This window comes from Daktulosphaira vitifoliae, unplaced genomic scaffold (genome assembly GCF_025091365.1).
Source record: "Daktulosphaira vitifoliae isolate Bord-2020 unplaced genomic scaffold, ASM2509136v1 Scaffold_4, whole genome shotgun sequence".
In the NCBI taxonomy this organism is placed as follows: domain Eukaryota; kingdom Metazoa; phylum Arthropoda; class Insecta; order Hemiptera; family Phylloxeridae; genus Daktulosphaira; species Daktulosphaira vitifoliae.
This window is the reverse complement of record NW_026099575.1, coordinates 11,883,655-11,897,899: the sequence shown is the minus strand read 5'-3', so window position 1 is coordinate 11,897,899 and position 14,245 is coordinate 11,883,655. Positions and strand designations below refer to the sequence as shown.

The 14,245-nt window shown below is 23.7% G+C and overlaps 1 protein-coding gene across 1 annotated transcript; it reads right to left on the bottom strand.

Moving 5' to 3' along the window:
- Positions 1 to 350: 350 nt before the first annotated feature.
- Positions 351 to 9,165, bottom strand: LOC126904308 (ras-related protein Rab-13-like). The gene is made up of 6 exons (XM_050683276.1): positions 9,002 to 9,165; positions 2,452 to 2,512; positions 1,826 to 1,964; positions 1,669 to 1,758; positions 1,476 to 1,589; positions 351 to 1,402 (listed from the first exon to the last, which is right to left on the bottom strand). The coding sequence occupies exons 1-6, from the start codon at positions 9,117 to 9,119 to the stop codon at positions 1,313 to 1,315; spliced, it is 612 nt and encodes a 203-aa protein (XP_050539233.1). The 5' UTR covers positions 9,120 to 9,165; the 3' UTR covers positions 351 to 1,312.
- Between the last annotated feature and the right edge of the window lie 5,080 nt (positions 9,166 to 14,245).

Here is a 14,245-nt window from a genome sequence, read left to right as displayed (position 1 = left end):
TTACTTGAATTTATGTTATAATTAAATTTGTGATAGATGATACTTTGATACTTTGTTTAAGTTTGCTGTTTTCTTTCATAGTTACTATTTTTAAAAACAGTTAAATTTAAATCTCATTATAGTAACCTAACATGACAAATTTATGTTTCACATAACATGATTATTTTTTATATTTTTTGTTACTTTTGTTTTATATTATTTTCTAATCTATATATTTATAAGCAAAAGTGCTTTTTAATCTTGTCTACTTGTATACTTTGGGTTTCAAAAAAAAAATTGTTGTTATCAATGTAATGATGACTTTGTTTAATTACATTAAATAGACAGATAGAACAAATAAAACAAATATTACTAAATTATACAGTTTATATATTTCAAGTAAAATTTTCTATGTTTTAGAGTATAGTACAAAGGCTGCATTCTAATATGTAATTATTAAAATAATCTAAAAGAAATATCTAATAATTACGTTAGAATAATGAATATTCTAATGTAATAATTAGATAGTTTTATAAACTAAATTTGGTCAACGGTGGACATACGTAATCAATGCTCATAACAGAAAGATGTAACAATTCTATTTAACTTGAATATGAGCATAGACTGAACGCGAATATTTAAAATAATACAAATGTTTATATCAATAGTTAAAATAATATTTCATCTGACCCTGTCATTGATTAACTAACTGTATCGATGCACAAACATCTAAAATTGATGTTTTTTTGAATTTTAATAAATTATGTATGTAACTTGTAGTTTTACCTCAATTATTATAATTTCAATATAAAAAGTTTTTAATTCAAAATTTGTTGTTTGTGTATATTGTATGAATCATCAATTTATAAATCGATTTAATGGTTTATTTAATAAATCATAAGTATATGTATTATATGAATTATATGTATTTATAAATTTTGTTTGAGACACTTTGAAGAGCCCCAAATTTGTGCAATTTTGTCGTGGAATTATTTAGGAACGTAAAAATATTATTTTTATTAGGGTCGAGATTAACCCCCTTAATTAACCAAAACTATAATCTCGGTAGCCACACATTACTAAGCTCTAGAATTAATAAAATTAATAAAGTTTCAATTAATAAAAATTTATGCTGGACAATGGTATGTTTGGAATAATTTAACAAAATTGTTTAAATGCATATAATGTGTGATCTAATCATAATAGACAAAAATAACTTTTCTATGTATAATATTTATTAATCGAGGTAAAACTTTTAATCAATAATTTTTATCATTTTATTTTTTTATAATATAAAAATACAATGAATTATAGAAGCTTAAACAAAATAATTCTAACAAGAATTGCATTTTTTCGAAGATTCAGCAAAAGCTTTTTCAAACAAAGGGGAACTTTTTTCTTCATCTTTTAGACCAAATGCACCCTAGTATTTAAAAACAAATTAAAAATTAATTAAATTCAAAGTAGATAAAATCAAAAAATATGTTCTACTTTACCTGATATTTGGAACGTTTTTTTATTAGCTTGGCTAGAGCTTGAAAAGCGTCTTCTACGTTTACATCCATTTTGCAAGATACTTCAAAGAATGGCATGTCGTAGCATTCCGCTATCTTAAAAAAAATAATGAAATTTATTACTGGACCTATACGTAAATACTAGATAAAGTAGTATAATTTAATTTACGCTTACTTTTTCTCCGTCTTGTTTGTCCACAGCTCTTAAAACATCGTTATCACATTTGTTACCCACTAAGACTTTGATCACGTCCGGCGAAGCGTTCTAGATACACAGTAGAAGTAGTAAGTGTAAATTAAATTTGTCATCGTTAAATGATTTATGAAATCACCTCTTGTATATTTTTTAGCCAATAAGTCAAATGATCGAATGAATCTAGGTTTGTAACATCATAAACTAGCAGTATACCCATTGCACCCCTGTAATAAGCTGTAGTCAGTGTACGAAATCGTTCCTGACCAGCCGTATCCCTGTAAAAAAAATATATATATTTAATTCGTTGTTACAGTTCTAGATACAAATACTTCAAGCATTCGAAATAGTTGACGTATATCAGTAAAAATGTTTAAATAATAGTTATTTTTATGCCTTATTATGCATCAACTACTCATTAATGTGTTAATCTATTGATTCATCATATGCTTTTTGAGTTTTAGATTAAATAATTTCAGCTTTTAAAAAATGTATACGTGTAAAATAAATAAAAATTAGCTTACAATTTTCTAATACTACTAAAGTAATCTAAATCCTATTAAAAAAATATTTCGAAATAATAATCATTCGAATTAGATTTGTTTTTATATAATTATTTACTTTAATTAATTTCAGATAATAATGAATTTAATAACATTTATTACAGTATAATTAATGTGTGTACTTTTGTTATGTTAAGATGTATGCTTATATGTTATAATTAAACCAGAACTTATGATTATTTACACTAAATACTATACTTACCATATTTGTAATTTAACTGGCTTATCGTCCAGCTGAATAATCTTTTGTTTGTAATCTACACCTGAAATTGCATGTATTATCGAATTAACTTAATTTATAAATAAAATAAAATACGTAAATTTATTGCTCATAATTACTAATCCATATAAAATATCAATAAAAAATTAAATGATAAATAAAATTTCATTATGCTGATATATATTTGATAAAATAATTATTTAGCATAAATAATAAAATTATTTTTTAATCAAAATCTTCATTAAATAGATATAGTCTATACTGATATACTCCGTCCGCGTTTCATACCTACTTGATAAGTACTAATCCTAAAATTATCATAGATACATCAATTTTTTTTTAATAAAAGGGCTAAAAAAATAAATCCATTGAAATTAAAAAATAATAATAAATAAAAATTTATTTTTTCTAATTAGTAATAAGTAATAAACAATATACATTGAACGTAGTCTAAGAAGGAAATTAATATTTTTTGAAAAATTTCTATGAATTATAATTGGTTAAAAGTCATACTAGTGATGCCAGTAATATCTTTGACTCCCTATATATAGATATATTTATTTTATTTTAGTTAAAATGAGAGTATTAAAAATTGGTAACTAAAAAAAGTACAAATACATTTAAAAAAAATGTATAATTATCATTATAACCATTACATAATTGATCAAATTTTCCAAAAAAATATTTAAAAATAGGATTATTAAAAATGATTTTTCTTATTAAATAATTGTTATTTTTTAGATTAATATTTATCCAAGTTAATCAAATTTTATTATCTGATTATTTCGTTATTGATTTTTATACTCCAATAATTATTCNTTTTTTAGATTAATATTTATCCAAGTTAATTAAATTTTATTATCTGATTATTTCGTTATTGATTTTCATACTCCAATAATTATTCATAATTATCACACCAAATAATTATCCTGTTTTTAATTTATCTTAAGTAAATACAGTATTTCTTTTTATTATTTTATCATTTTAGCTAATTGTTGTTATAATAATTAACAAAGTTCTGTTGATGATAGAATACATATGAGTAAAGAGATTTACAATTATGATTATGAAACATAATTATTTTATTATATGTTGTGAAATATTATTTCTGTATGATAATTGTTCATGTTTACTAAAAATAAAGAATTTTATGCCTAAGATAATAAAAAATGCCTCCTCTTGACCTATATTTTTACAATATATATATTTATAAAAAGACAAATTCAGTTTTCGATACATTTGAATCCTAAAAACACATAATATTTACTAATAAATATAATCACTAATAGACAAAGTGTAATAATTTATAGAAAAAATATAAATAATAAAGTGTAAGTGTTCTATATAATATGTAATTAATAGTACTGCTCCTTAAAAGCCTCTAACAATTTCAACGCTCCAAACACATACCCCCTAAGTCTCTTTCNTGTTATTTTTTAGATTAATATTTATCCAAGTTAATCAAATTTTATTATCTGATTATTTCGTTATTGATTTTTATACTCCAATAATTATTCATAATTATCACACCGAATAATTATCCTGTTTTTAATTTATCTTAAGTAAATACAGTATTTCTTTTTATTATTTTATCATTTTAGCTAATTGTTGTTATAATAAATAACAAATTCCTGTTGATGATAGAATACATAAGAGTAAAGAGATTTACAATTATGATTATGATACATAATTATTTTATTATATGTTGTGAAATATTATTTCTGTGTGATAATTGTTCATGTTTACTAAAAATAAAGAATTTTATGTTTAAGATAATAAAAATGCCTCCTCTTGACCCATATTTTCACAATATATATATTTATAAAAAGACTAATTCAGTTTTCGATACATTTGAATCCTAAAAACACATAATATTTACTAATAAATATAATCACTAATAGACAAAATGTAATAATTTATAGAAAACATATAAATAATAAAGTGTAAGTGTGATAAAGTGTGTTATATGATATGTAATTAACAGTACTGCTCCATAAAAGCCTCTAACAATTTCAACGCTCCAAACACATACCCCTAAGTCTCTTTCTAAAATTATATTTGTACACGTAGAACATTAAAAAATACACATCAAAAGTTCAAAAATAAAGTTCAGGAGTTCATTGTTNCTAAGTCTCTTTCTAAAATTATATCTGTACACGTAGAACATTTAAAAATACACATCAAAAGTTCAAAAATAAAATTCAGGAGTGCATAGTTTACCAAAATTGCGTAAAAAGCCAATACGTTAGATTCATGAAAAACATTTTTACAAATATATCTAATTAAAGAGATTAAACAAGTTTAATGAAACAATAAAATATATTTTGGCNAGAATACATAAGAGTAAAGAGATTTACAATTATGATTATGATACATAATTATTTTATTATATGTTGTGAAATATTATTTCTGTGTGATAATTGTTCATGTTTACTAAAAATAAAGAATTTTATGTTTAAGATAATAAAAATGCCTCCTCTTGACCCATATTTTCACAATATATATATTTATAAAAAGACTAATTCAGTTTTCGATACATTTGAATCCTAAAAACACATAATATTTACTAATAAATATAATCACTAATAGACAAAATGTAATAATTTATAGAAAACATATAAATAATAAAGTGTAAGTGTGATAAAGTGTGTTATATGATATGTAATTAACAGTACTGCTCCATAAAAGCCTCTAACAATTTCAACGCTCCAAACACATACCCCTAAGTCTCTTTCTAAAATTATATTTGTACACGTAGAACATTAAAAAATACACATCAAAAGTTCAAAAATAAAGTTCAGGAGTTCATTGTTTACCAAAATTACGTAAAAAGCCAATATGTTAGATTCATGAAAAACATTTTTACAAATATATCTAATTAAAGAGATTAAACAAGTTTATTGAAACATTGAAATATATTTTGGCTTTTAAAATTCTTGAAATTATTTAACTCTCTATGTTTTCCTAAATAAACTAATGGTATTTTAAACTTCATATTAGGTATTAGAAAAAAAAATGTAATAATTTATTTAATATTTATAGTCTTAATAGTAGGATTTTAAAATTACATTAAATATATTTTTGTAAAAAAAATGTCATAAAATATATAATTTAAAAAGAAATATTAGTTTTTTAATGTTAATATTAACTAATTGATATATAAAGTTAAAATATATGAAGTTAATATATACTAAAATTCTTGTATCTTCATAAGTACTTATTCTTAAGTTATTATCAAGCCATTATTGATTTTTATAAGAAAAAGCCTAAAAATGCTTTTTAGAAATTTTGAAGAAAAAAAATTAATTTTTTTTTTATTACAGTAAAATAATATTATATGCTTTTACCTAGTCCAGAACTGTAAAAAATAAAAAGTACATCAAAATATTCCCTAGATCAAAAGTAATTAAAGATGTTAGAATATGACAAGACATTTTTATAGTACAATGGTGAATACATGGGAAAAGGTTAGGGGAATATATCTTCCATTGGCATAAATTTCTTGACATTTTTGTACGATTTTTATTATATAAATTTTATAATTTGAAAACTTTATATAAGATAAATTATTAGACGTAATAATATGAAGAAATTATTAACTCTATAAATTCGGGAGAATAAATTTTAAGTTTTGGTTACTATTAATACGTAGGCAAATTCAACAGAATACTATTCTATAGTAAATTTAATATTTGAAATAATTTTATTACAAAATTATAAGTTCAGTAAAATTACTATAATTTTTTTTTCCTCTCACAAAAACTCAACCATATACTTATATGTATATATATATACATATATGAAGATATACCATATATGTAAATAAGTCTAATAACTTGACTGTTTCTTTCGAAAAACGCACTACAATAACAGCACATAAAAAAAAAATAGCCAAAATATTACATCTATTTATTTATGGCCGTGTACAGAAATAGGAAAATTAATATTTTTTTAAATTTTCAATAACTATTTTACAAGACATGAAATTTTCAATTTTGAAAATTTTTACTTGAAATAGTTCAAATTTAAATCCTTAATTATTTGCAAAATAGTAGCATACTATTTTATATATACTTATCCAATCTACTACATATAAGTAAATTCTGATAAAACTTAAACCCAAACAAAAATATCCACCTGATTCGAAAATAAAAAAATAGTCGATGCAAGAATTAGAGAGTTAAAAACAAGTATTACCTAAATCATTAGTATTCGAGCCATGATCAAAAGTATGTACATATATTTTCCACATGGTACCCTTTGTAAATCATACCCTACGCATACAAAACTTTAGTAGTTACAAAATTCTATATTTTACGTCACGCTCGATAAAATTTCAAAGTTATTGTAATCTTTAAAACATGAATATTGAAAAAAAAACCCAGCACAGTGGTGACGTGGGATAGTTGGATCAAGTATGATATCTGACAGTGATTAAAATCACTATCAAAAAATAACGCTTCGATGCAAATCTTTAGTTAGTGTTTAATTTTAAAAAATGGGTGTATTATTCCAAAAGCTACATGATATAATAGTTCCTTAATACTATCCTGATTAAGATATAGTATGTTAAATAAAAAGGGATTATAAAAAAATATTATTTCTTATAAAAAATTGTATTGATCCATATATTTGTNAATACTACTTCTCATGAAAAAATTGTATTGATCCATACATTTTTTAAAAAGTTATAGCACTTTAAAGTAAAAAATGTAAATTATAAAATCGAAAATTTTCACACAAAAATTGCATTCGGTAGCCGTTTTCACCATGAAGACAAGTCCAGAGGTCAAATATTTTTTTTTTCAAATTAAAGTACATTACATTAGCTTTAATTTAAGATATATATAAAAGTGTCAGACCTTCCGGAACATTTTCAAAAGTTAAGTTGAAAAAGTTAATTTTTTGTGAAAAAGTTGTCATTTTAAATCCCCCCCTGTGGGCAGAAAAAAGGTCAAATTTACAAAAAAATATATACCAAATGATAGATAAAGATATCAAGCATTTATATAAAAAACAATTATATTGATATGTTCATTTTTGAAAAAGTTACGGCAGTTTTTAGTAAAAAAAATTGAAAAAATTTCGAAAATTAGCGATTTTTAAATTTGTAATTTTTTTGGAGGTTTCCCCCATTTACGGGGAACGAGGGAAATTTTTTCAATTTTGAAGGGTAATGTCTTCGACTAGATACGATTTGTGATCTTTTGACGTATCGTTGAAAGAAATCCGTTCGGTGAGAGCTGAGAATAAGTGTTAACAGACACAAAAAAAAAAAAACACATCATAGTAAAACCAATACCTTCTCAGCTTCGCATCGAAGCTAAAAAAAATTCATAAGCTAATTTATGACGAGACTTTTGTATTGATTTTTAATAGAATAACAAAATAATGACAAAATGACTAATAATTTAGCCCAAGTGATTATCTCCTCGCCTTTTGAAATCCTTTAATCTTCATCATTGTTATCGGGATAAGCTATATCATTTATCGAAACAAACTAAGGTAAAACAAATAAAACTTTAACTGTATGTAGGTCAAACGTAACAGCTAATAAAAGTATTTTACAAAAAATAAACCCAAGGTTGTTAATTGATTGCCATTGTTAAGTCTTAATGAAACCGTTCATTTCCAGGAAAACTGTAAAATTGATTACTTCCTGTAAACATTAACGGTTTTTATAATATATATGTTTTTAATATTAAATCCAATAAATATGAAAAAATGTTAATATTAGAAATTTCCTTAAACTTTTGTTTTAATAACAAATTGTATGTTATATCATGTATTAAAAATTTAAGAAATATTTTATTATAATAAAATATTTAAGTGTCAATTTTGTCGTGTTTCAAAAACCTATAAAAATAAGTGAATATACCAAAGGTATATCAACTAGAATATTTATAATGAAACAAATTTTTTCAAAACAAACATGATTTTAACATCAGTCAAAAAAGAATTATTGAAACGAATGGCACAAAAATAAAATAGTTGAAACAGTGTGTGAACACAGCTGATCGTTTTCAAGAATTATCGACCACCAGTTGTATGTGATGTACAATAGTTTTTTTGCAAGTAATATTCGCAAAAGTCTCTTAGGATAAACTTATTGGATAAAAGTTTATATTTATTAGCTTGTGCACCTACATTGTTCTTAAAAGGGACCTTTTAAAGCTTAATTAGTTTTGAGTAGTTAAGCAAAAAGAAAAGTATTTCTCATATTGTTCACCAATGTTTCGTACCTCAAGTTAGTGCGGATAATTTAATGAATATACAAACTTCACAAGGGAAAATGAATATATACTTATTTTTATTCGTCATGGGAAGATGATAATCTAATTATCGATCGTATAATAAGTTTAAAAATTCAACTGATATTTATTGAACGTTCATTATTGCACACAAACTAAAGATAATCTAATCAATAAACATAAACGTTCGAATATCAATGCATGAATAAAAATTAAAAGCCAATACTGATTACAAGTTACGGGTGTATAAGTACGAGCAATATAATCTGATATATACAAACCTATAGTGGAAATGTATGTGTCGTAATAAGTCTCATCGCAAAATCTGTGCATCAAACACGTTTTACCGACGTTCGAGTCGCCCAACACGAGCACTTTGAACGATTCGCCGGCGTTCATATCGTCGCGGCATCGCCCTGTGAGGACAACTAACGTTATTGGGGAATTGTGTGTTGACCGTCACGACGTGGTCGCACTAACACCATCGATCCCTTCCGTGTAATCGTGGCGATATATCGATGTTGTGTGAAATGTACTTGCTCTCGCCCTCCGACCCTGCACCTCCCCCTTCAAAATGTATGACTCACAGGCACCGTCTGTTTTTTTTTAATATACGCCGAGGCACATGGAAGGCGTTCACACAGTGCAGTATCGATTGAGGTACTGCCATTTTCAACCCTCTCGTGCTTGTAATAGCGCAAGTATCGCCACTTCTACATGAAATTATTTTTATGTTCTTTTTCCGTCGTATGAACTGCATGGAAACTTCAGAGTTAAGTTTAATTTTTACGGGCATCGTTGTTTAACAGAGTAGAAACGTAACAATAACAATGTACTTGTAAAATACAGAAAATAGGTCATATTTTTGACGATATTCTAAAGCTTGTACACAAAAAAACCGGTGTAGTTATTAAAGACTTGCAAAAATCTATCAATACACTTATTAATGGCGCTTCCTCATTTTATGTATAATGCATAGTATTCAAACATCGTTTTTATAAATTGATAAATTATTTTATCCATCTTCCGTTAAGACATTTATTTTTAACTTATTCATTCGAATCCTTTGATTGTTTATTGTTCTAAGCTATTGAATAAACAAATCCATAAAAATATGACATAATTAATTATTTCATGGAGCGTATAATCAAACAAAAACCTACTTAATAAATTTATAGTAGATGTCATCAAGGTCGAGGAAGTGACGGTGACAATAATTGCTATGTAATAACTTCACTGGAGTACCACAATAGGAATTTCCAATACATCATATTGGACAATAATTCTAAGTACTCGGGACCGAATTGATACTCCAAGCTACATTTATATTTACCATTGTAGTTCGACATTAATTAAGAATATCATGAAAAGCTATATGGGATTTATTTTTATTCCATTCAGCATCCGCATATCATTAATATTTCTATGGTGAATGTCTTATGTTAAAGTGTAGGCATACTTAAACAATTATATCATTGTTATCGTGTATATTGCCAATATTCGATCTATAATTTTGTATGAGTATCGTGTAACAGACGAATATGTTCATGAGCTAATAATTAATTGTAAGTTTTAGCACATAAACACCTCCTAGGTCTAAAACATATACGCGTTCATTATTAGCTTAAAACATCGTGCTGTGAAATTGCCACGACAATTACGCATGTCAAAAAAATTAAAAATCACAGTAGTCTAAAACTATAATTTATTTAAGCACTATGTTTTATTAGTTTCAGAACGGTTAAATAATGTGTGCTTAGCGAATCATTTATATTTTCTGAAATCTAAAAGACATTATGTCTTTAATGATAAATATTTAATCTTATACTGAATAATATTTTTAATAACAACAGTCAAAGTTATCATAACTATGTAACCTTTATTTTTTTATAGTAGATATTATTAAATTGTTATTTGAAATCTATAATACATATATATATTGCTACAAAAAATTTTTATAAGATGATAAATAAAAAATCTCAGGATTTAGAAAACTAGAATCGAAAATAAATTCAAAATAAAATAATTAAATATTCATTTTTTTTTTTTTTGAATCATTGTCTTAAATTCAAGATTTCGAGTTAAAGATGAAGCAGTATCACTTAGGTATATCATATATTTTAAAAGTTTACATTTAATACAGATTTAATTTTAAATTCTATAGATTCCTATGTAGAATTTTAATAAGTTTTAAGTGTATTAAGTTTAGAAAAACAAATTTATGGTAAAACAAATATTTATCAACAGACATAAATTATCAACGAACCTTTATTTTAATAAATACATGAAGTAATTTCTTATATTTTTTTAAAATTAGAATAGACAATCAAACGATAAAAAATACTCAAGTCATGTAACTTCTTAAATACATACATAAATTCTAGTTTAATTGTATGAAGGGTGAATGACACACTAAGGTCATCAACATTTAGGATAATTAAATTTTTTATAGTGTTGCACCCGTAAATCAAAATTTAAATGTCATCGTTTTACGTACAACCTATTCAAGTACTCCTAACTTTCGTGACTCTTTTTAGAGTTGACAACAAAAACGATGAGCATTTAAAACAAAAAAATGTATTTATCTTATTACAAAAATTATATATTTTCTAAATCTACTAATAAGGAAAATGTTAAATAAATTATTTTCTGAATAAACTTTTTTCTTAATTTCTATAAAAAAAATTCAGACCTCTTGTTAACTCTAAGATTGAAATTAAATTTTAACAGCAATTGAAAAGTAGGGAAGGATAGGATAAGTTAGAATACCCTTGAGTTTTAAATTTCTTTAAGAAAGTATTCACTATAAACTTGAAATTTGGTAGTAATATTGCTTAATGTATTTCTTATAAATGTAATCTATGTATAACCATTCGAAAAAAAACTCGTTAATTACTATTGTTTATTTTAAGAATTATTAATAAATAAAAAAAAAGTTGAAATCTTACCCACGCCGGGGGCAGAAATATTGTTTTTTATTGACATACTTTAGCTTAATATAGATATTTCGTAAAAAATATATTATCGATCTTATAAATTTTAAATGTATTATATAATTTTTAATTAGTCTAGCGAGTAATAAAAAAATTAGAGAGTAAAAATATTGAAAAAAAAACACTACTTGACGATCGCCTGAGGTATGCTCCCTGGATAACAAGTAGATTTATTTTTTACAGTAACTTCACAAGTTTAACTAACTATAAGAAAAATGTTTTTAAAAAGGAGTTTCGTATACAAATAATGACATAAAACAACTTTCCCCATTCCATTTTTATTAAAAAAATTACCCTATTTTTTCCTAATTTAAATACCTCCAAAATAATTTGAAAAACTTAAAATTTTAAATACTTTTTATTCATTATGTTTTTCTATAGCTATTGCTATAAAAAAATATACTTATTTAAACTCAAGTTAAAATGATAAGAATATTATATATATATTTCAAAATAATATTACATTATTCTTGCAAAAATTTTAAAATGCCATTTAAAACAAATAAATTGTTCGATTAAATTTTTTTGAAAAATGTGTCAATATATTTAAATATATTTGGTTAATATATTTAAAAATATATCCATACATATTTCGAAAAACATTACTATAATTTTTTAAGTCCAAGAGATTTATTGACCTGCTGTTTCCTACTACATTATTCTAAAAGTATAATAATTTTAATTTCAAAAAAAAATATATTTTGCTGTAAAATATCAGCTTAATACTTTGATTTAATAAATTTCAATAGTCATTTAAATAAAAATAATATTTAAAATTTTTAATTATTTTTTAAATGTCCAATTCCATTGTTTTTTTCAAAACAGTAAATATCTCAAACACTAGACGCCATTGAAAAAATCTGAAAACAGGATTGAAATTAACGCAACATAATAGTTTAAAGTCATATATAGTTTCATTTATGTTACAAATTACATGTCAATTAATATAATTAGTCAATAAAAATAAATATGCTAAATATTTCTATCAAATGAATATAAAACTATTAATAAAAAAAAATATATGTACAATTGACAAAAATAAAAAAGTTATATACATTAATAATAATATGCTACTAAATAAATTTACAGATATAAATCATTTTTCCCTAAAAAGTTTTCATAACGTATACTAACACACATTATATGTTATACTACATTTTATTTTACGTAGATTAGCATACTTAAAAAGATAGTTATTGAAAAAAAAATGCTTTTATTTAATTGATATGTGCTCAATTTTTATTCAGATAACAACATGGTACCAAGGATAGAAGGGACTACCTAATAAGATAAAAAAATGTCTGATATTAAAATTAAATCCTTTAATACCTCCACCATATGTTTAAGCTGTTTGTTTTATTTAAGTTTACTTTCGTGAAGAACTAGTTATAAATGTACTTGAAAATTGGTGTACTCATCAAAATTGTTATCTTACTTTTTTATTTTTACAAAATATATCATACTTCACTAAACTAATCTTATATATTATTTATATAACTCCATAAACATTTCTTTCCAGAAATACGCACGCTTTTCAAAATTGTCCCAACATTAAATGTTTATTTTTTTGAAAATAATTATTTATTATGATTATAATTTTCATGAAAAATTATTATCATCTTACAATTAATAATTCGAAATTGAAACGCTCTTATGACTTAAAAAGGTCAAATTCAAGCAACATTAAGCACCGTTAATTTTTATAAAACATCATTTTAATACTATCCAAGATTTAACTTTATATAAGGATAATTCACCAACCAACGTATACTGATTATTTTATTTTTTTAATAGTTTCGTTGATTCATCTCTGAAAGATAAATTTATTTTGACTTAAAGTAAATTATTCTTTAATTAAATTAACTATTAGTCAAATTTTTGTAAGACTTTTAAAAAATCAAAACATTGTTTTTGAAACTTTTATAGGATTTTNAATATTTGACTCAAATTACCCTCTTGGTAATTATTTAGGTGGAACCTTTTGCTTTTAGTTAAAATAAAAACATTATTATTATTTTTTAATTGTATTCTTAGTATTTGAAATACTTTTGTAAAGTAATTGAGTATTACTCAAATACTTTTGTATGAAAAGTATTCAAATAGTATTTTAAATACATTTTTTTTTAAATATTTGAATATTATTTAAAATACTTTTTAAAAGTATTTTTTACAACTATGCTTACTGTGATATTTCGCCTTATTATATTATAACTGGTGGATAAATAAGACTAAAATTGAAGCCAACTTAAGCTCGGCTATAATATATCATTAATTAGTTGCCATGCTTTTAAAAAGATATATTTGTTTATTGTGAAGAGAACGCAACTAGCAATTTAATTGTCGTTTAGTTAATTTATAAATGTTAGGGTTTTATTTTATTGAAATAACGAGCTAAATAAGACCGGACAATTAGCTTACAAATATTATTCGCGGAGAAACTCAAAATACTGTAAATGAAGAAGTACAGTCGTAATTGCTAGAAATACAAAACTTACCGAGTACAATAAATAAACTTCAAAATAGTAGTTTTTA

Excerpts from the sequence above, each read along its gene's own strand:
- LOC126904308 (XM_050683276.1), bottom strand. The coding sequence starts at position 9,119 with ATGAACGCCGGCGAATCGTTCAAAGTGCTCGTGTTGGGCGACTCGAAC. Across the intron at positions 1,965-2,451 it reads CCAGTTAAATTACAAATATG|GGATACGGCTGGTCAGGAAC; the intron begins GTAAGTATAGTA and ends TTTTTTTTACAG. Across the intron at positions 1,759-1,825 it reads GGCTAAAAAATATACAAGAG|AACGCTTCGCCGGACGTGAT; the intron begins GTGATTTCATAA and ends CTGTGTATCTAG.